The 22,352-nt window shown below is 43.8% G+C and overlaps 3 protein-coding genes across 4 annotated transcripts; all 3 read right to left on the reverse strand.

The window, feature by feature from the left end:
* Nucleotides 1-536: 536 nt before the first annotated feature.
* On the reverse strand, nt 537-14,811 carry cenpi (centromere protein I; the record flags this gene model as incomplete). 2 transcript variants are annotated; one of them, XM_083685785.1, is made up of 20 exons in its annotated part: nt 537-1,100; nt 1,328-1,369; nt 2,013-2,228; nt 2,688-2,736; nt 3,739-3,863; nt 4,039-4,174; nt 4,636-4,745; nt 6,557-6,621; nt 6,816-6,933; nt 7,130-7,218; nt 7,459-7,579; nt 9,035-9,163; nt 9,400-9,531; nt 9,651-9,740; nt 10,077-10,123; nt 10,241-10,289; nt 10,664-10,771; nt 10,927-11,042; nt 11,542-11,682; nt 14,643-14,811. In XM_083685785.1, the coding sequence occupies 20 exons, from the start codon at nt 14,809-14,811 to the stop codon at nt 957-959; spliced, it is 2,196 nt and encodes a 731-aa protein (XP_083541911.1). In that variant the 3' UTR covers nt 537-956. The 2 variants fall into 2 exon arrangements, with proteins under 2 accessions (XP_083541911.1, XP_083541910.1); XM_083685784.1 differs by having other exon boundaries at nt 2,013-2,231.
* Nucleotides 14,812-15,929: 1,118 nt separating this feature from the next.
* tmem35 (transmembrane protein 35) lies at nt 15,930-18,108 on the reverse strand (the record flags this gene model as incomplete). The annotated part of the gene is made up of 2 exons (XM_083685905.1): nt 15,930-16,839; nt 17,989-18,108. 2 exons carry the CDS (start codon nt 18,106-18,108, stop codon nt 16,474-16,476), a joined length of 486 nt encoding a protein of 161 aa, XP_083542031.1. The 3' UTR covers nt 15,930-16,473.
* Nucleotides 18,109-19,228: 1,120 nt separating this feature from the next.
* Nucleotides 19,229-21,802, reverse strand: arl13a (ADP-ribosylation factor-like 13A). Its single transcript, XM_083686862.1, has 9 exons — nt 21,705-21,802; nt 21,477-21,547; nt 21,075-21,324; nt 20,750-20,855; nt 20,388-20,593; nt 20,165-20,258; nt 19,725-19,974; nt 19,461-19,577; nt 19,229-19,340 (listed from the first exon to the last, which is right to left on the reverse strand). The coding sequence occupies exons 1-9, from the start codon at nt 21,761-21,763 to the stop codon at nt 19,285-19,287; spliced, it is 1,209 nt and encodes a 402-aa protein (XP_083542988.1). The 5' UTR covers nt 21,764-21,802; the 3' UTR covers nt 19,229-19,284.
* Between the last annotated feature and the right edge of the window lie 550 nt (nt 21,803-22,352).

Consider the following 22,352-nt stretch of genomic DNA (forward strand, 5'->3'; position numbering starts at 1 on the left):
GTTAGGGGCTCTACTTTATGGATAATCGGAAAATAAGTTCAGACTCTTAGTCCCAAATAAATATTCAGGCTCAAATAACGTTGCTGGGAATCATAGCAGCATGGAGAAATGTGAACTATCAGGTGTACTTCTGGAGGCTGTACTTATTATGATTGATTGGTGGACAGCAGGCAATTCTAGTGAAATGAACCAATATATTGCTTAACCGTGTTGGGGATACATAATTTACTCTATATACTGATGTAAATAGAACCATAAAATACAATGCTCACACAAGCAAGCCTGTTCACCCCATTCCCAATAATGGGGATGCTGATCTGAACACGGAATTAGGAAAGTGGTCTGACTCTACAGCACGGTGCGTGACTGGCGTACTTTGAATTTCCCAGGCGCCCAGCATGCTCCAAGTTAGCTGGGGAGCCAAGGGCCTATTAACTCTCCAGATGGATCCTACAATTAAGGGAACATTTTGTTTTCCAGATGGTTGGGCCACTGACTGCAGTAGACACTGATCTCCCCCGTAATGAATTCAAAAAAACAACTGATGATGTTTAATAGAAGAGATTCATAATTTCATTAGTACACAAACCAGACAACACACTTTGTATGCATGTTCACATGGAATGTTTGGATTGCTGTAGTCAAGTAACAGACCGTAATGACGCTATTTTGTCTATTTAAAAACTAGGCTCATTTATTCCTATTTATGAGCAAGGTTCACAAAAAAGATAAATGTTAAGCTATACACGAAGAGAAAACAAATATACAGCAGGCAGAATTAAAATATGGACAATTAAAATAAGAATTACAGTCAGGATTAAAACAGTATTTACAGAAAAAAAAGATACGCTGACGTCTCTTGTGAATCTCACCTTGGAGAAGGTAGCGGAATAAATATGTACAACGTGTGTCCTTTACATGAGGGAGCAGATCACAACCTTTCTTCCTTGTTCAGTTCATTGTTTACTACTGGCTTGACTGTCTCCTTGGCCACTTCCTGCTGTGGGTCGTCTGTTGACGTTACTCTGGATAAACAGTTGGAGGCCCTGAAAGCCCTGAGAGAGAAGGAACTCCAGGTACCACTCCCAATGCTTCCCAGCCTGCAGACACACGACAGACAGACAGGCAGGCAGACAGACAGACAGGCAGGCGGGAAGAGAGACAGAAGGGCAGGAAGAGAGACAATCCATTAGACACAAGCCACCCATGACTTCCAGGATCACATACGCCCTGATCACAAGTAAGAGAAGTCCATTAAATGGCAGACATCAAACACACACATCAGTGCATATAGACAGTACATTACAGCAGGGAAGACTGGAGGTACCTTTATGCAAGTGAGGTCGATGTCCTTCCTCTCTGGCCAACACTGATAAAAACAGAACATAAATATTAATCGTTACTCCCCCCCAAAGTAAATTTCAGTAGAGCAGTTCTGGGTGTTGCGGTTGAACCATGATGTGTTATTAAACATGATGAAAACTGATGCCTCATGCATCTCCAATGATTAATAAAATGTGATTCGTATTAATGTGTCCTCTATGAAAGACACATTAATACCATGTCCATCTCCCTGTCCAGCCTTAAAGTTGATTAACTCAACTGGGGGTTAGGGTTAATACTACTGCTCCTGCTCATCCACTACATCAGCTGTTTCATTGAGCTTGGAAAGGTTCAGCAGGAACATTTCAACTGGGATGAGCTCTGGATTACAGAATGGTCCTCTGTGGCTCAGTTGGTCGAGCATGGCGCTAACAACGCTTAGGTTGGGGGTTCGTTTCCCGCTGGGACCATATATACTGCAAAATGTATGCACTCACTGCAATGTAAGTCTCTTTGGATAAAAGCGTCAGCTAAATGGCATATTCTCTCTCTCTCTAGAATGGGATTATATTGTATAAGTAAACCAACAGACAAAAAATAGCAGCTACAGCTACAATTCTGAATATCGCAAAATTGTGGGGGAAATAAAATTCAGTAGGAACAACATAAGGCTGTAGGTGTAAACTCACCTTGCGGTGGAAGTCTATGGCATAGCTGACGAAGGCTGGATGGTGGACGAGGTCGAAGCTGGTCCAGTATTCTGGCACCGTGCTCCTCGATAGAAGCTCCTCATCCACCTCCATGTCCGTGCCGGGCAGGAACATCTTGGAGTTCCACAGACAGCTCACCATGAACACCAGGTAGCGGTTGAACTCCCGGTACGTCTGCCGGCTGATGTTATAGGCCTGCTGGGGGGATGGAACACATCAAGTCAATGTAACACATGCTTAATATCCTGTGACTATTACCAAAGTCGGGGGAAGGGTCAAACATCACCTTCCACTCTCTGTGTTTGCGCACACGATGACGAATTTGCATGCCATTTACCGGCCCTGTTTTTTCTTCGTAAGCCACACTGACATTTCAGGTGAACTTCCTACGAAGCTTCTACTTATAAATTCCATTACATACAATGTCTAGGAATACAAAATGACATTTTTTAATAGCGGATTTTGCTTGAGCAAGTAACAAGCCAAATTGCTTTTCTTTTTTTAAATCAGCACATTATTATAATAGTTTTGTTCATCATCTGGGAGTGTAGCATCTGAGAACGACCTTGCAAGTAGCCTTGAATGACTTGATTATGCAAAACAGTGTTAGATATGCAAAGCATAAACATATGAAAAAAATGATTTTTTCATTACCTTTGTCTGATGTTCTTGACTCTTGGCTGAGGACAGGTTATTCTTGTACCTAAAGGAAAATGAGCAATGACCTGAGTTGGTTCCTGAGTGAAGAGAACAACTCAACTCCCCATGGGACATTAAATCTATCCCAAAACGCCCTTCACAGCAATACGGCTATGTACAAACAATCGTCAAGCATAAAACAATATTCACAGTGACAGACAGTAGAAGTAGCTCAATAAGACAACACGTTTGGCCTATTTTTAAGAAAAGCAGTGCCCTTTTGTCATGCCGCATGTCCGTATGTTTAATTGCGTAGCAATTGGTTGGACAGTCATATCCATATGGATTCAGGCAGTTCTCCATATAGGAAACAAGCATTGTTAAGACAAGATATTACAGCACCGACATGACACTCCATATAATTCCACAAACGGAATAAACAATCGGCAGTTTAATATCCATACAAATTAACTTCACACCCGGAGCCACGGTGGAAAACTCCAAAACGTGTCACAATTGCATTCCCGCATTGTGTGCTGCTAAACCAGAGGGTGGTTGGATAAACGCCATGACTGGAAACAAAGAAAGGGAAAAGCATTTGCGATGTGGAGTGCCATTCGGAGTTTTCCACTGGGGGCTTCCTCATAAAGTTAATTTGTATGGATATTAAGCTGCCAATGGTTTATTTTGTGGGGATACTTTATACTCTGAAAGATGCCGGAACAGGTACGGCACTCATGGTTGAATTACACCTCATGCTCTGGCGAGCCATTACAGAGACACTCCATCTCATTAAAAGACATGGAGTGTTGTGTCAGAGCTAATGATATTCATGCTTTGAGTAATGCAGGTAGTTTGCATTCTTCATGACTTAAAAAAAAAAGTCGACAGGAGAATAGGTCAGAAACCGCAATGAATCATGTAATCTGCTAGGTGGCATTCAGATCCATCACCCCAAAAATATTTCTACATATGCAGAAGCTTTGGACATGACATGGCACTCTGCATGTAAAGGTCAATCCCATGTGACACCCTGCAGTGTAGAAATCACTCCCTGTCACCTCACCTGCTCATGATGTAGCCTAGCCTGTCCACGCTAACGGAGTCTGTGGCAAACAGGGCTTGGTAGAACACACCCACAGGTGGCATGACCACCAGGGGGAGCCCATACTTGAGGAACATGTCACACACCTGCCACAAGGGAATACATACGAAGACACGAAGACATACGAAGACACACGAAGACACACACACACAAAGACACATGTCAATATGGCAAGGAGAGCCAAATGGAATATGAATATTTAAAATACCTGATGTATTATTTCCATCAAATAATTGTTTGATTTAGCTTCATAATCATTACTGTCTCGTAGAAGTCCAGGATGAAGCTGAGGAGCAGGGAGTGGCATCCCTCCAGCTGCAAGCCCACGGTGGCCAGGTGGCCCACAAACTTCACCAGCTCCATGACAGAGTCCATGAACCCGGACAGAGTCATGTTTCTGGGGAGGAAGAGGAGGAGAGGCAGAGCAGTCACACAACCAGGCCAACAGAGAAACGCATGAATCACATGACGCATGGTGATGGGGGGGTTTGCCCTTGGATCATAATTTCTCCTTCAGCGACGTCCCACCTCGGTTAATGCAATAAAAGAAAATAACAAAATCAGCGGTTAATGTGTGAGGCGATGCAGTCGTGGAGCCAATGCACGGCAGTTCATTACCCAGCCTCCTGGAGGACACACACCGAGCAGACGAGGTTAAGACGGGGGCGCAGCCACACACACACACCACACTCATTGACTCTCACACCACATTTCATTGAATTTTCGGCCATTGAAAATAAGGGCCACATGAACATTTATTGAACACAACACCGGAGAGAGGAAGTCTATAAAATATGTAACAACATGGAGGAGAGTATGGAAGCTGCTGGGGTGAGTGTTAGTGAGTGGAACACTCACATGGGCGTGTGGCTGTTGAGGCTGATGTCGAGGCCGTCCGCCAGAGCGTACACAGAGTGCCAGGTCAGCCACTTCAGCAGCATGCTGTTCAGACACTCAATAACACTACACTGGAGAGGAGAGAGAGGAGAGAGCAGGGTCAGGGTTCAAACCAGAAGTGTTCACTGGTCCACTCCAACCCGAAACCGGGTCAGAAAATGTAACTAGTCCTGGAGTCCGGGATTGTTCGGTTGCCGTGGGGTCTCGGGTAAATGACCCACTACAGCTGGTGCAACCGAGCTGACCTGTCTGGACCTGACAAACAGCTCTGATCACGAGGGTGTCACATATACAGATATATATATACACATATACACATATACAGATATATATATATACACATATACAGTGCCCTCCATAAGTATTGGAAAGAGGAAGACTTCTACAATGGATGACCATAATTGAGAAAAAAAAAAAAAACTGTCCCACAGATCAGGAACAATCTCCAGGAGGTAGGTGTGAATGTGTCAGAGACTACCATCCGCAGAATACGTCACCAGCCGAACTACAGACGTTTCACTGCAAGGTGCAAACCACTAGTTATCCTCAAAAAGGATGGTCAGGTTACAGTTTGTTAAAACGGTCTGGAAAACAGTTTTGTGGACAAATAAGACGAATCTTATGTACTGAGTGAGTGATAGCAAGAGGAATGTTTGGAGAAAAAGGGATCTGTCAAAGACTTGTACGACAATGACAACATACTGGCATAGGAACTAGGGAGGTTTTTCAGGGCCAAAAAGCGGAAAGTGCATTTCATAAGATTTTAGGCAAAAAGACATCAAAACAAACAACTGAAGATGGCTGCAGTCCAGGCCTGGCAGAGCATCACCAGAGAACACACCCAGCGCCTGGTGGGGTCAAAGGATTGTAGACTTCAGGCAGTTATTGCATGCAAAGGATTGTCAACCAAACACTTAACATGAGATTTTTTCCAATACTTTTGGGAGTATGTTTAAAAAATGTTGTACTTTCTAAATGGTGAACCCAATCTGAAAAAACAACAACATTGAATTAAAGTTGAGAATCTCTACTAATCCCATATTGATTTCAAATCTAAACTGTTGGAGTATAGAGCTAAAATAATACAAAATACTTCCTCTTTCCAATACTTATGGAGGGCACTGTAGTTGTTGGTATATCAATATCAAAACCTGAACAGTCTAGTAGGCACCTCTGTCCACGGTGACCGCATATATATATATATATAGAGAGAGAGAGACAGAGAGAGAGAGACAGAGAGAGAGCAACGTAATGAGAGATGGAGACTGAGTAGGGTGAACACCTCACCGCATTTTGACAATCTGTCCCGTTTCCCACAATGACAGAAGATATCCTGTCCCTTATTATAATATCACACATTTCAAAACCATCATGTCATAGGCAAAGAAAAATGTTCTTGAAATCATGTTAACAATGCCACATTCACTCCAACTTTATGAGCGTGTGCATAAATTGACACATCAGAGGGCATGCTCTGGCACAGTGGACTGAGCTCATGTTATTAGGAGAGGGAAACCATCTGTTTCTACGGTAGTTTCAGGTCTCCTTGTTCGCAGGTCCGTTTGGGTTCAGGTCTGACTGCCCACGGGTCAGTTTGGGTCTCTTTATTTAAAAAGAAGAACAGGTTCGGGTAGGAAATCCACGGGTCTATATTTAGGGACAAGTCCACATTTTTGGACCCGAGAAGACCTCTGGTTCAAACACATTCCAACTGAAAAAGTGAGGTGAGGAATATTGCCGACGGCTGGTTTGAAAAGGATTAATAATTGCTCATACAGTGCAAGATTAAAGTAGTAGTGGGCGGCCAGGTTCTTTGCTTGATTGACATGTTACGGTACAGATAGATCCCCCTCTTAAACACGGAAAACATCATGACGCATACCTTGAAAAACAGCGTAGAGGTGAAGAACAGCTGCATGAGGGGCTCAAACAGAAGCTGGTTGATACCTAGTGAGAGATGAGGAGAGAGTCAGATCCACCAACCGTATCATTCTACCGTGCAGCACCCAGTACCCAGTACCCAGCATACACCGGCAATGAGTGTGAACGTGGCACGTGACTGCCTGCCTGTTACTATCTCAGCCGTTTAATTAGGAGAGGGTGGAGGAGCGGTGCGGAACAGCCGTGCAGGGACTACTCACAGGAACTGGGGACCACGGGGATGTCACTCAACAAGCCCAGGATCTGGGGGCGGAGGAGAGAACCGTCCCAAACGTTGAGGAACTTGTAGAGGAAGCCCTCAGTGCTGGAGAAGCCCTCCTGAGGTGGGAGGAGAAACAAAACATAAGCATCTCAAATGAGCATTTGACTGTGGCATCATTTATTAACGAGCAGTGAGGGGAAGAGTGGGAGCTGAGCCTAACGCACTGTGACAGATTCAGTTCACGAAGAGGGAGCGGGGGAGACAGGGGTGACGGGTGGGTGGCAGGGCAAGGCGAGGTGAGGCGAGGCTCACCTGGAGAAAGTGCTGCGTTGAGAGCAACATGTTGAGGAACTGGATCGCCTCCGACGAACTCTGGCCGCCGTCACTGCTGAATAAAAACTCTGCCAAGAGAAGAAAAACAGATGATTTGGTGGAAAGATCAAAGGAGAGAAGATAAGGAGGATTTGTACAATGTTGACACCCAAAGTTTTTCCCTTTCATAAAAGCGCTCTACTTGAAAAGTCTATTTATACGCCTACTGGTTTATGAGAGCTTGTTTAGAGTTGAGTTTTACTTTCAGGCTTGTTTTTTCTCAGTCTGTTCTATTACGGAGGAAGTCTGGGTGGTTAGCAGTTGTTTACCCTCATGAAGGGTGTGGCCCAGCCAGAAGTTGAGGCGGAGGAAGGCGGAGTCATCCTGTACGTAGTCCAGGTAGTGTAACGCCAGGCGGGAGCTGAGCAGAGAACCCATCTGAGCCGGGAGCTGATCAGAGTAGAGTAGAGTAGAGTAGAGTAGAGTAAACAAACACACACACACACACACACACACACACACACACAACAATGCTGGACTGTGCGCATAATAGCTTCAAATCAGGAAATTAGCAGACTTACTGAAGAATACAATTCTTAATGCCCAAGTGCATGTTTCGATTGTGTGCAGAATTGATTTATTCCTGGGATAATTCTGTCACATCAAGTAATCCTCATAATGCATTCAAGCATTGGGATGTCTAGTGCAGCATTCAGGCATTTCTCCACATACTGCCCTGATGAACAGCTGCCTCACAATATGCAAACTTGAGCTAAATAAATAAATAATGCAAAAAAAAAGGGAGACAGATTGTCAACGGACATGGTTGAGTCTTCCCATAATTAAGGAGCAAATGCATCATTCATCTGAAAAACGACTGGTTTTAATGATGAGGGAGACGCAGGAGGAGAGGAATCAATGATCCCTCATGGCTGCCATGACTGATTTGTTTTCACTGCATGATCGACTGTACTGGCTGATCTGTCCATCCAGCTGCCCGGTAGTCGCCCTGCAGCCATAAAAATAAACAGCAAGTGCTGTCAGAGCGGCTTGTTGCACATGTTGGCTCGGCCGACTGTGAGCGAAAATTTATGTTGCGTGAATCGTAAATGTCCTTAGGCCTTTTAAAAAAAGATTTATTTGGGTTTATCAGGTCAATGGATCTGCCAAGCAAACACTATTTGCGAGCAGCCTTTTGTAATTGTCAATTCTTTATAACTTTTTCAATGCAGGCTCACAGATACATCTCTGTTCATCTGTTAATTAATGCCTCATCGGGATAAACAATGCTGATGAAATCTGTCAACAGAGCAATGACAAATTTAGAAAACAAATGACATGGAAAGAGCTCATGAATCTGCTTTATGACTGAAACTCATAAACAAATGATACTGAAAGGCCTGTTATTCATACTATGTTGAGGGCAATTTTGTTCTGACTAAAACTGTGCTGGTGACATAGCGCCACCATGTGGATGTGAACAGACACTGCACATGAAATGGATAGTGGGCAACCTTATAAAAACACCTTTTTATATGAAAAAAAAGGGAAAGAGCATCCAAACGTCTTGGCTTTAATCCTCATCATCCATCTGTTCCTAAGACGCAGACATCTTCAGGCTATAGTGCTGTGTGACTAATCAGGCAGCTGAGACAGAGAGAGAGAGAGAGAGGGAGGGAAAGAGAGATAGAGAGAGAGGGAGGAGAGAGAGAGAGAAAGGAGAGAGAGAACAACCAAGACAGAGAGAGAACGGGCGAGAGACAAAAAAGAGAGAGAGATAGAGAGACAGAGAAAGAGACACAGAGAGAGAGACAGAGAGAGAGACAGAGAAACAGAGAGAAAGAGACAGAGAGAGAGAGAGAGAGAGACACAGAGAGAGAGACACAGAGAGAGAGAGAGAGCTACCTCTATGCGGTAGAGGTTCTCCAGCAACTGGGAGAAGGAGTGGAGCTGCTCCAGGGGGAAGACCTTTCTGCTGGAGGAGTTAGTCTGGACAGAGGAGCTCAGGGGCGGGACCTCCAGATGATGAAGTTTCTATGAAGGAGAGAGGTTTATGTCAGGTTGATGTCAATGGGGAAACTAGCCTGGCATGATTCATGGCTACAGCCGAAAATCAAGGAGAGGGATTTAGATTCAAGATTTGAGGGAAGAAAGGGTGACTCGAACAACCAAACAGAGGTTTCATTAAAGGGCTCCAACAACAGCCTGAATGAAGACTGTGGAGGCACTGTTTAGCTCTCTGTCTGTCACAGCACCGTCCCTCTCCGTACCCTTTTCCTAGAGTTGGTCTTGTCTTTCATCCCAAGGGTTAGTCTGAGGTCAGAGGACACCTGGGCGTTGTTCCTCTTCTGGACTGCGCTCAGCGCTGCTTTCCAGGTGGAGTTGTGGTTCTTAAACCCACCCTGGATAAGAGGAGAAAGACATGATTTTCGATATCTTGCTCATAATATAGTTTATCTGGTGGTTCAGGAAATAGTAGTCAGGACTATGAACAGAGAACACCAAGTGTTCATGTACAAACCCTCATTTTGGCTGGAAGCGAGAGCGTCAGTAACTCTGGGCAAAACACTTTGTACAGTGACAGTAAGTGCATCAGGAACGGCTGCCTGCCCTGAGGAGACAGATAATGAGAGAAAAGAAATGAGACCCTCTCTTGATACATACTTGCACTCGACGCATCTCCCTGGATGATTGATGTTAGTAATCATTCACTACGCAACAACAGATAACAGCGTAGAGGATAATCCATTTATAGGAAATATGTACCCAGAAATGTAAGCAACATGACAGCATTTGCCTCTGCGGAAATTGGTCACTGAATATATTTCCTAATAGTAATTAAATTAGTTAAAAGCTTGTGGACTTCACATTCTGCAGACACACACTTGGGGTTTCTGCTATTACTAAATAATAAAAAAGGTAATAGAAAAAGACTAAATGTTCTTACCATTTTAGACTGAAGTTGGAGCAGTTTTCGGACTCTGAACGGCCGGACTGTGACACACAACGACAGTGAGATGGGCGGCAACACTAACAGCGATATTTGACAACGTTTAAATCGACGTCTGTATTGTACGGCGAGCGGTTATTGGGTAATAGAACATCACTTACCACTTTCCCGCCGGGTCAAAAGGTACAGCAAATGGCAGACGTAAGGAGACTAAAACACAAAATAAAACACCATCATATGTTTGAATCCCAATGAGGGATGATGAGATTGTTCAATGGCTGCCGTGCACCATCATGTATACATGCCACTTAGCTGAGGCTTTTATCCAAAGCGACTTACATTGCAGTGAGTGCATACATTTCAGTATATATGGTCCCAGCGGGAATCAAACCCACGACCTAAGCGTTGTTAGCGCCACGCTCTACCGACTGAGCCACAGAGGACCACATCATGTGTGTATTCATGTCACCATCCTAACACAGTGAGAAGACCTCTGAGATATGATGAGAGTCTCCTGGTCCCAGCACCCTTCGGTGCCCACCACCCTCTACTGGTGTCAACAGAGCCATTCAAGTGCTGCTTACCAGATTTTCCTCCGTCACAAAGCTGAAGATGAACCCATAGATGTCCCGGAGATGATTCTTGGAGTCGATCATGTCAAAGACGGTCAACACCCACCGAAGGAAAAGAACCTGGGGAAACAAGCACGACAACAGACACAAATACAACATTTATCTCACTGCCGACCTTCACCTGGAGGCTTTAACATGACCTAGACACAGGGTATTTACTTTAGCCTTATTTTTCCCGGGAAGTCAACGTGCTATATAAATGATTGATTGATTACCTGTGTGCTTATCGGTATCTTGCTGACACACAACCACGCCACTGCTCGAACAACAGCCTCCTGTGGCACCACGGTGGCGGGGATCAGGAACTTCAGTACCCGAGCACATGTACTTCCTGGGCAGAAGGGAACAGTGGTTAAAGACAAACCTACACGCAGGCGGGAAGGTCACAAAAGTGATGCATCCTCTACCGTAGTGGCGTTCTCTATTGAATGTGAGAACGGAGGATGGATGTGAGAGAGGAGGATGGATGTGAGACCAGAGGATGGATGTGAGACTAGAGGATGGATGTGAGACCAGAGGATGGATGTGAGAGAGGAGGATGGATGTGAGAGCAGAGATTGGATGTGAGAGAGGAGGATGGATGTGTGAGAGGAGGATGGATGTGAGACCAGAGGATGGATGTGAGAGCAGAGATTGGATGTGAGAGAGGAGGATGGATGTGAGAGAGGAGGATGGATGTGAGAGAGGAGGATGGATGTGAGAGAGGAGGATGGATGTGAGAGAGGAGGATGGATGTGAGAGAGGAGGATGGATGTGAGAGAGGAGGATGGATGTGAGAGAGGAGGATGGATGTGAGAGCAGAGGATGGATGTGAGCAGAGGTTCTCCTACTTCCTACGCGGAGGCTCATAGCAAACTCCAGCATAACGGAGATGGCCTCGGGAGGGAGTCCCCGGCTGAGGCCAAGTCTCTCCACCAGCTCCAAGTTCCCCGCCAGAACATCGTTCCCCAAAACCTGGGTACCTGCCGCCACTGTGACACACAAAGAGAGCCGACTCAGAACGTGGACATGCTGTGATTGGATAACCATGAGTGGACATGCTGTGATTGGATAACCATGAGCGACGGCACAGGATAGATTCAATGGAAGTTGCAGTCAGCAGCCAAATACTACAATAGGTCACGTCAAACTTGTACACTACGTTGCCCCTATACGGTGCCTGGTAACTCAGAAATTACTCTAGTCACAACATTGTGTTAGTGTTTAAATATATAGATGGTCTGGAGGGCTACTTCATCCCTTCAAAAATGTTTTATTGTTGATGCGTTGAATTTTGTATTTATTTATTTGTGTTTACTTGAGTAGGGACAGATGCAATAACATTGACTTATTGACATTTCAACAAGCCAGATGCATTGCACCATAACACGTGAGCTTGCGCTCATTTTCAGTGTCTGTCACTAAATAGACACTCATTCTTTATTTTTCTCTTGGAAATACAGTCTGGCTGAGTGTGTTTACATAAGTCAAACTTGATGCATCTCTAGATGTCACCAGTCTTTACACGAACATACCACATGGGGGCGGCATAGAGGCCTTTTCATCGTTCATGAAGTCAAGGCCCCGACTGATTTCGTCCTCGAACAACCTCACCTTTGGCATGTTGTGGAACGGGAGATTCGCATCATGGATGTGCAGCCGTCAAATCTGCAGCAACTGCGTGATGCAATATGGACAAAAATCTCTGAGGAATGTTTACAGTACCTTGTTGAATCTATGCCACAAAGAATTAAGGTAGTTCTGAAGGCAAAAGGGGTCCAACCCGGTACTAGCAAGGTGTACCTAATAAAGTGGCAACGGTGAGTGTGTATATATATATACATATACACACACACACACACACACACACACACACACACACACATTATGGTAAACTTTAGACAACTGTTTTCAAAACCTACTGACCAAAAAAACAGTTAACATTCTAAACATACAGTACGCAATATCCCGACTGGTCAAAAACGCAATTGCAGTCCTTCAACCAGGTTTGAAAGTAAATCTAAAACCATCTATGAAAAGTTCAAAAACAGGGACTGACCATGAAGACCATTCGCATCGCTGTGCATGCACCACAGACAGAGACGTGCTCTTTACCAAGAGCTCTAACTCAAAAATGGAATCCCCAGAGAATAAAATCTTCTTCTCCACTACCTGTCTAATCCAATCCAAAAGATAATCTCCAAACATTGGCTAATCCTCACCAGTGATCCCTCACCAGTGATCCATAATCAGCCAGGGCCTGTGTTTAAGAGACAGTAATCTGAAAGACAAACTGGTTTGACGTGTGCATTCTAACCCTAGCAAAAAGGTTTACTTACTCACCGAGACCTTTATTAGAACACTATACTAATACTGGGTAGGGCCTCCCTTTATTAGAACACTATACCAATACTGGTTAGGGCCTCCCTTTATTAGGAGCACTACACTACTACTGGTTAGGGCCTCCCTTTGCTCTCAAAATAGCCTCAATTCTTCATGCCATTGATTCCACAAGATGTTGGAAACATTCCTTTGAGATTCTGGTCCATGAGATTCTGGTCCTGCAGATTTTTCAGGTGCACTTTCAAGCTGTGAATCTCCCGTTCTACCACATCCCAAAGGCGTTCTATTGGATTCAGATCCGGTGACGGGGAAGGGCACTGAAGAACACTGAACTCATTGTCATGTCCATAAAACCAGTTTGAGACGACTTTTGCTTTGTGACACGGTGCATTATCATGCTGGAAGTAGCCATTAGAAGATGGGTAAATTGTGGCCATGAAGGGATACACATGGTCAACAAGAACAACAACTCAAATAGTCTGTGGCATTCAAGCGATGATTGATTGGTATTAACGGCCCCAAAGTGTGCCAAGAAAACATTCCCCACACCATTACACCACCTCCACCATGAGAAGGTGTACAGGTGTTCTACCACCTCCACCATGAGAAGGTGTACAGGTGTTCCACCACCATGAGAAGGTGTACAGGTGTTCCTAATAAAGCGTTCAGTGAGTGTATTTTCCTGCGGCTCCAAACACAGGCACCTTTAAGCCTAAATGAAGCACTAAACTACTGTCATTTAACCTGGTAGTCAAGCTAGAGCGCTTCCTGGTTGTTATGTTATTTTGTTTACTTGTTTTGCTCAATAGTGTGTGTTGATGTTTCATTGGTCAATTCTGCATAGGTACAGATACGTTTTTGAGATCAGTGTATATTCTATATCCTTATGGAGATCTTATACTTTTAGCTGTCTTTTGTGTATCCTTATTGTCTTGCCCTCCCTTCGGGCCAGGTGCTGCTACCTGCTATGTTTGCCTTGTCATGTGTTTTTGGATGAACTGTACTGTCTTACTTCTGACATTAGGCTTTGCCTAGGAATCCTCCTCCGAAACGCGTCAGCAATAAAAACATTTTTAAAGGATCAATTTGCCATCCAGAACCTCTTATATATACGTATTCCATGCACTGAGCACTCCTCCAACGGTCTAAATTGAAGTTGAAATCGTAACGTCGTCCTCCGCCAGCACGTCTCAGGACCGTGTTCCTGTTAGCTGTTGAACCGTTCATAGTGATGGAACTGACCAATCACACGGCCGGTCTCATTCAACTTAACACAAACGGATAAACTCCATGTAGCCATGCAATTAGCTAATTAAACATGTTAATACAATGTTGTTACTAGTTATACTAATTATATTGTTAACTTACTATACCGCCTTAATGTAAAATAGATGGCTTTTCGACGCATCCAACTTTGTTGATGATGGTATATTTAGCAAAATAGCTAGCTAGTTAGCTAGCTAAAAACAAGAAGACAGGGTCGTCTTGAAAGTTATAACTCTACAATGTTGACATCATAGTCATGAGCCGAAAGAGTTCAAAGAAAGTAAATAAATGATGCTCTCTGTTAGTGTAGGTAAAGTAATTGCAAGCATGCTCGCTAGCCTACCCTCCGAGAAGTACTTCAGCGCCGGCAGGAACGGATCCGCCTCATCGTTCTTTCTTCTTTCTTTTTCCTCCACTCGCAAACTTCTGTTACTAGTTCGACTAGAAACTGACAGATCGCTCTCAGATGATGAAACCAATTCTGACCTCGACAAGTTAGACGTATTTGCCATTGCTACATAGTTAAAAATCCACTGATTATGTTTCCGAAGGTAAAATCTCTGGTCAACCCATTCAAATCTTGCGCGCGACCGTTTGCTGTGCGCAGGCGCAGTGTACTCGCTCCGTGAGTGCGTGCGGGTGGTTCGATGGTCGTTGTAGTCAAAGAGAGTTGGTTTCAGTTTCTCTGTTGTAGTTCAACTACTGTTTTCGGTATTTCAACGTTACTGTATCACTGATGTGCTATCAAAGAAAAAGTGTGGAATGTATCATTTTTTTATGAACGGAATGCAAATGTTCCGTCATTTTCATTTCCTTGCATTTGTGTTTGAATTGTTTTGTAAACGACTGCTGATTTGAACTGAACTGCAAAAAAACAATGGACACATTGTTCATCTCGCCCATATACCATTCTTTATTTTGCTCATTGTTGTTTTACAGAAGCGTTGTGAACTGAACAACTGCTCATCTGACCAACACTTCTCCCTTTTCTACTCAGAGGTTGAAATCACTGATAACCAAATATATTTCTATTACAGTGTACAAGTAAAATCCAGACTAATGGTAATAGTCATAGGAATGCTTTTTGAACATAAACTTTAAAGGTGAATACGATTAAAAATCCAAGACAAAATAGACTCAAAAGATAATCATAAACCTTCACTGATATCTGAGAGAAAGAGACAAAAATCAAGTCCTTTATTGGATATGTCGTTTGACAAAGCAGATGGACTCTGGCACAGAAACATGAGACAGCCGTTGCCCTCCATTAGTCTCTCCTCCCATATAAGGAGTTATTTAGAAACAGTGTTGGGATGACAGTTAACTTCCACTAACGTGGGTATTTATTCAAATTGGGCAAAAGACTTTCCATTTTCATGCTAGGAATAGTTGAAGGAGATTCTAATGAACAGGAAAATACTGAACGAAATTAATCAGATTTCAATAAAATTATTCTTATTTGACAAGTACTGCATTGAAAAGATGTGATATACTGTTTCAATAAATGTGTTCAACTGCAATGTTACTTTGAACAGTACTATGATTTTGGTTTAGACCGTTTCATTGAAGCCAAATGAATCATGCTTAACTACTGTAAAACAATTTAATTGCTGAATTAATTCATGGGATAATTATCTACCTAAAATGTAAAGTAGAAAAGAGTACCAATTTTCAATAGTGAAAAATATCAGCAACAAAGCCAACATTGTCACTCAAATGAGTATTTGTGTCAATGACAGTCAAAACAAAAAACATAAAGACTTCTAATCTTATGGTTTAATAGATGCAAAATAAGAAAAACAACAAAACAGGAACAAGGACGGATTGCTTGGTGCGACAAAGGTCCTATTTTTCAAAAGAGCTGAGCTCATTACAGTTGCCACAAGTACGACTGTCCAGTGTCATGGGAAGGAAACATGGGACAAGGGTGTTCAGTTTGACGAGCGGAGTACAGGGGAGCAGGTGAGACCAAAAAACAGTCAGCCATCAGGGTGGGAGAGGGAAGAGAGGGGTGTGTGTGTGTGTGTGTGTGTGTGTGTGTGTGCGTGCGCGTGTGTGCGTGTGTATCACTCTTTGTGGCGACTGTTTTCCCTTTGAATCAGAATTGCTACAATCCAAAGAAACGCACAACAAGGTTCCTTCTGCTGTCGCTCTCCCCTCGCCGGACCGTCGGATTAGGACTGCTTGACTTTGTTCTTTTCCTGGGCATTGATGTGTTCTTCCCTGCTTCCCTCCTCCCTCTCCGGCCGGTCTTCACTTTGCCGGGCAATGAGCAGTCGGCAGGTGAGCAGGATACCAAAGACCAGGGCGTGGGCGTATCGCTTGAGAGGGTCTCCCACTAGCTGATGGAAGAAGAGGACCGCCAGCATGACTAGTAAAAGCAAAAAGTTAGCCACGTCCTTCGGTCTCCCAGGCACCAGGGTCAGGACCACACCACAGCCCACTTCTAGTGAACCGATTATCTTACGTAGCAGCACTGAGCTTATGCCCATCTTCTTCAGGCCCGGCAAGGCCTTGGCGTAACTCTTGTATGCCCTTTTCTGAAAGGCAATGAAAGAGAATATTAGAGCACAAGTAGGTGTGAAAGAGAGAACTTTGTCATTATGGGTGGTGCACAATATACAGTAGCCTATAACCCCACAACACAGTCACTTCTGTTGTGTAGCAATGTCTCTGATGTTATATTTAAGAGATACATTGGGGGCAATAAGGCATACAAGAGGCTTTAATAATAATGACAAATGTTTTTTATTTTGTGTTTAAGTGTGCATTTTGAACAGAACTGTCTTACTATGCACTTATGTAATTATGAGCATACACTCATCACTGACATGCATTTCCTCTTGGATGAGAACTAAGAAACAGTGCCTGGCACTTTAATTGTAGGCCCATGCACTGCAGTAGATAATCATATATATTCCTATTAAAAAACGTGCTTGACCAAAGCCATAAAATTCAACAGAATATTCCCTGCAAACGATATGGATATTGCATGTAAAGTATGAGGTGAAGTGCACGGATGCGGCTTCATCACCGGCTCACATCGACTCAACATCAGCACCCGCAGGTGCATCACAGAATTTGCTCGAATGCGCCGCCATTGCCAATATAGTATTGCTCAAATAAATAATTACCCTTAAATGAAACAATAGGAAATAACACAAGCTTATGACTTAAAACATCAAATCATTTCCAATACAATCCCACAGCGTATTGCGTAATCACCTTATTCTAAGAGAGATATTCATTTGTAAGAAACCGAATGTCATTGACTATAATCATGTTCAATTGTAGCCTAGGCTGTATGCTTTACTTTGGCTTTTAAATGTGTTCGTTTCACTCATGTCTATTCAAGAACTCGAATCGAACTTTCAACAATATCCTCTCCATCGTCGTATGTCGTTTATCTTGAATTAATCATTTATTACAATGTGACACGATGATAATGCAGACTGCTCCCATAATTCGCTTGCTTGTACAGGCTAAACATTTAACCCCGTAAAGAAAACAGATCATACATTTAAAATCAAATGTATCAATTGTATAATGACATTAAATTCCATGATCTTTTACAAATGTGGGTCAGCATCGGATAGCACATTATTTGAGCATGAGAGCATCCGCGTCCATACCAGAACAATGGCCTTTTCTCTTCCAGCTGCTGTTCTATCACGAAAAGCGGTACTTACCATCTCACTATACGCATCTTTGCTTAATCTTGGTGTGAGTTTAATGGTACCCATGAAGACGAAAAAAAGGCCAAGCGCAAAGGAGAGGGCCACAATGGTTATCGTCCTTGGTGAAGGCATCTTAGCTTGCAGTGTGTCCCGCCACCAGGCTGAAACACTGACAGTACTCTTCCTGGGAAGATGGATAAAGGGGGATGGGTTTCTGGTCGAGCGAAAAAAAATGGCGACATACAATCTGGCTCCAAGCGCCCAATTATGGGCATCCCCTTAGTATGAAATGTTATCTATAGATTACAGTACTGAATGTAGGCATGTTTTTAAACATACCGTTTAGTTGTTTGCGTTCGAGAGGAATAGTGTGTTTAATTAGTGAGTTTTCTTTAACCATACCTCCCAGAGACAATAGTGAAAGGAGACATAGGGACTGCAACTGTAACTTGAAGCTTGTCCACATAATGCCTGCACTGCAGGGGGCAATCTAGGCCAAGCAGCAGAGTCTGATCAGCTCAATGAACAGGCAAGTCGCATCTAGACACGTGGTTTGTGAAAGAAGCTTGTTTATTGAAGGGTTCAGTTTTGTGTTCGTGTGTCTCAAATTAATGATCTGATGTTGTTGTCTCCCATTACGCTCTTTTCCTTTCACTGTCAACTTCTAGAAACATCTGTGCTGTGAGCTATTTTTCAAACAGTCATAGAAAATATACATTACAAAAAGTCTCATGCCTGTCCTTCAATCAAATGTACACTTAAAACCTCTATTTACAATGAGGGAGACATTTAAATAATTTGGCCAAGTACAAACATATACATAATGTTTGTAAACAATTGTTTACTTCTTTTTTTTCTTCAAATAATTAACATTAATTAGGTAACCTTGAATGAATGGATAATATATATAAAACACTTATATCAACATATATCAACATATTGTCGTAACAAGAACTACAGTACACACACATTTATCATGGAATGTGGTTGTTTTGATATTCCTACATTGTAGATAGTGGCTACACAGAAAAAAAGCCATCACCCATCAGTTATTTCAAAATGGTCCTTCAAAAGGCAATGGAAACGCCAGCTGTAATCCAAAAATGAAGGTCTGAGGTAATAGAATAGAAGAGGAGGTTGTGGAGGAGTTGTTGGCAGGGTAGGCCTCCCTCTGTCAGGTGGCTGGATGGCAGAGAGGAGGCTGAGAGAGTGTCACGGGGGTGCCACAGCGTGCTCATAAACAACTGCCCTGGTCAGTAGACCCGTGTCATCACACGCAGGACAGGACCAAGCACTCTCCCCACTCTCTCACTGGCCCTGTTCCTGTCGTTCTTTCAAAGCCAAAATGGCTTGTCGGTAAAGATCTATCAGGAAAAAAAGGGAAATCATAATATATCTTATATTAAAAAACGTGATTTCATCCACAGTCTGCTGATTTGGTATTGCATTTTCAGTCAGAGTCTAAAAGAGCGGCCGGGTCTCACCAAAGGTAGCTGATAGGTCGACAGGCTGAGGGCGCACCGCCGGCACCTCCTCTGTGTTTATCTTGTTCTTCTTCTTTACTTTCACCACTTTCTTCTTCTTCTTCTTTTCCCCTTTACCTACCGATAAGACCATTTAAAAAGTTAGAAACATTGCTACACACCTCAATGTACAAAGTGTTCATAGATAGTCTCAAAAAGCATTCATGAAGGACTTTAAGAATTAAGGATGTGTTGAGTTTTCTTAGGAGCATATAGCTGTGGTACCTTTGGTTAGTTTGTCTTCATTGTCAAGGGATTCTGGGAGTTCAACGGTCTCTTCTTTCACTTTTGGTTTGCGTTTCAGCTTCCCTCGTCTGGGAGTTATCAGGGCACTGCTGGCCTTGTCTTTCTGTACACTGTTTTCCTGGTCAGCCTCTTCCTCCTCTTCATTCTCCCCTCCTCTGCCTTTCTCCTTGTCCTCAATCTTGACCAGTTTTTTCTTCTTTTTCGTCAACTTCTTTTTCAGAGTGCTCTCCTGTAACCCAAATACTTATCAGCTCACAGGTTTCAGCCATGCATATAAATGGAGCCTATACTGTATATGTTGTCTTGAAACCTGTTACAATTTTGTATTGCAATTATCCTACTGGAATCACACTGGAGATCAAATTAGTCTGCAACAAAATAAGTCTGATCAACAGATTTGTGTATTCTTATTTGTTTACCTTTTCCAAGATGTTTTGAATGGGCCGTAGTGAGCCTCCAGTCTTGGGCCTTTTGTCCTTCTCTTGAGGAAGTTCAGTCTTGCTGTTGCGCATTCTACACAGAGACAATATTTGACATGAGTAGTAGCCTCACCACATCCACATCCAAAAAATGCCGTATATTTATTACAGATGTTTTTTTTCTAGGAGTCCATCTAAAATCAAAAAGTGAAGGTTTTGTTACCGTTCCTCTTTGGGCTTGCTGCGGACTTTATCTATTTTCCCCCGCTTGTCCCTGTCCTCTGGTGCCAGAGGTCTGTTGCTATCCCGGGCCACACGGGAGCAGAGTTCTGGGTAGTCCAGATACACAGCACGCAGCAGCCAGCGAAGACCCCGTAGAGTCTTCTTGTCAGACCACCGCCGCAGGTCCATTAAGGCAGAGCATGGCTCCTGGAGGGGGAAAGGAAAAAATGGTCAGTCGGTCTCTCTCTGTCTGTCTGTCTGTCTGTCTGTCTGTCTGTCTGTCTGTCTGTCTGTCTGTCTGTCTGTCTGTCTGTCTGTCTGTGTATAGCGGTGTGGATATCGGTGTGTAAGGCCAACACTCACAATGTGGCACAGAGATCGGCTCTGGTTGACCAGCCTCTCCAGAGAAAGGATCTCGATCAGCTCGCTTCCCAGCAGAGCGTGCATCTTGTCCTGCTTGTTGGCCAGTCTGATACACACCAACAAATCATAATGTAACGTGAGGGGATTCAGAAAAGGTTGAACGAGAATGACTACTCTACGATATGGTTTATACTCCGTGTGATAACTTCCTCATCAACCTTTATACTCTGTGTGATAACTTTCTCATCAACCTCAGTACATTTCATACTACTGTACATCTATTATTCTCATTGACTTATAGAGTCAGATAAGAGGTTGTGCTTACACCAGTAGTGGTTTTCCTGCCACTCTGGGCTGCTTCAGCAGGTCTGCCAGAAGCTCCTTGACCTCATTGATCCGCTGCCTGTCACTGGAGTCCACCACAAAGATGACCCCGTGAACCTCACCGTAGTAGTCCCTCCAGGCCCCCTGGGCCTCCGGTGACCCACCTACGTCCAGCAGGGTGACCAGGAAGTTCTCCACTCTCACCTCCGTACGGACACACCCATGCGTGGGACCCACATCCCCTGGGGGCACTGCAGATAGATACAGGATAAGCATTTTCAATAGAAAATATCCATTGAATGTGTGCTCTCTAGTCCAGGAGTAGCCTTAACCCCCCCCTCCTCCCCCTCTTATGTGTGACTACAAAAAATGTATTTGCATTGAAGACACTGTCTCACATTACCTCTCAACATCCCCCTGACAGTTGATGATTTTCCTGCTTTATCAAGACCCACCACAAGCACTGTGATTTTCCTGTGTGAAAATACAGCACACAGTCCTGGAGTTAGAATGTGGGCCAGTCCAGGTCATGTGATTCTAACGTCATGTTTTTCCTCTCTAATCCAAACTGATTGCAGAGTGACTCATCCACATCACAGTTGTTATGAGACTGCTGTTTACAGTACGGTACCTGATGGGCTCGTGGATCTTGGAGACCCAGCTGCAGCAGTTGCTCATCAGGTTGAACATGTTCAGTTGAGGCGAGTAAGGTGAGCACAGTGGCCACCATTTTCTCCCGAGCTTGTACCTTGAAGGAGGCAGATAGCAGACCTCAGGATGACACAGAGGAAAACCCTACCTAGGGGTCACAGGAGGTCACGGCCGAGTTCAGTACTCAGGAGACCTTCCTCCTCTCCCACAGGCATTAAGAGACTCTTACAGATGGTCACACCACTTAACATTCCAGTACCTCCTAACGCTATACCTCCTAATGTGTCCACAATCAGCTGGTCTACATTAAGGTATCACTTCTTCACTGTTTTGAATCTTTAGACGATACACGTTAGGGAAGACAAGTGCTGCAGATTTGTTCCTTTGCTATCCCTAGAAATGATCCATTGGTGATGTTCCTTGTAGCTCCGAGGTCTCAGGTACCTGGCGTACCTGGCACACCTTGAGACCTGTGTTTATTCTAGCCCAGTCTGGCCATATGCAGAGAGCAGATGTGTCAAGTGTTTGAAGTGTAAGACTGTCTATTTGATAAACAATGTGCTAAATAATTCAAGCAGGTCTCAGGCCGTGGCCCGCTGCATCTGCTCAGGCTCCATAAGCTGCTCAA

Source organism: Argentina silus, assembly GCF_951799395.1.
Source record: "Argentina silus genome assembly, chromosome: 15".
In the NCBI taxonomy this organism is placed as follows: Eukaryota; Metazoa; Chordata; class Actinopteri; order Argentiniformes; family Argentinidae; genus Argentina; species Argentina silus.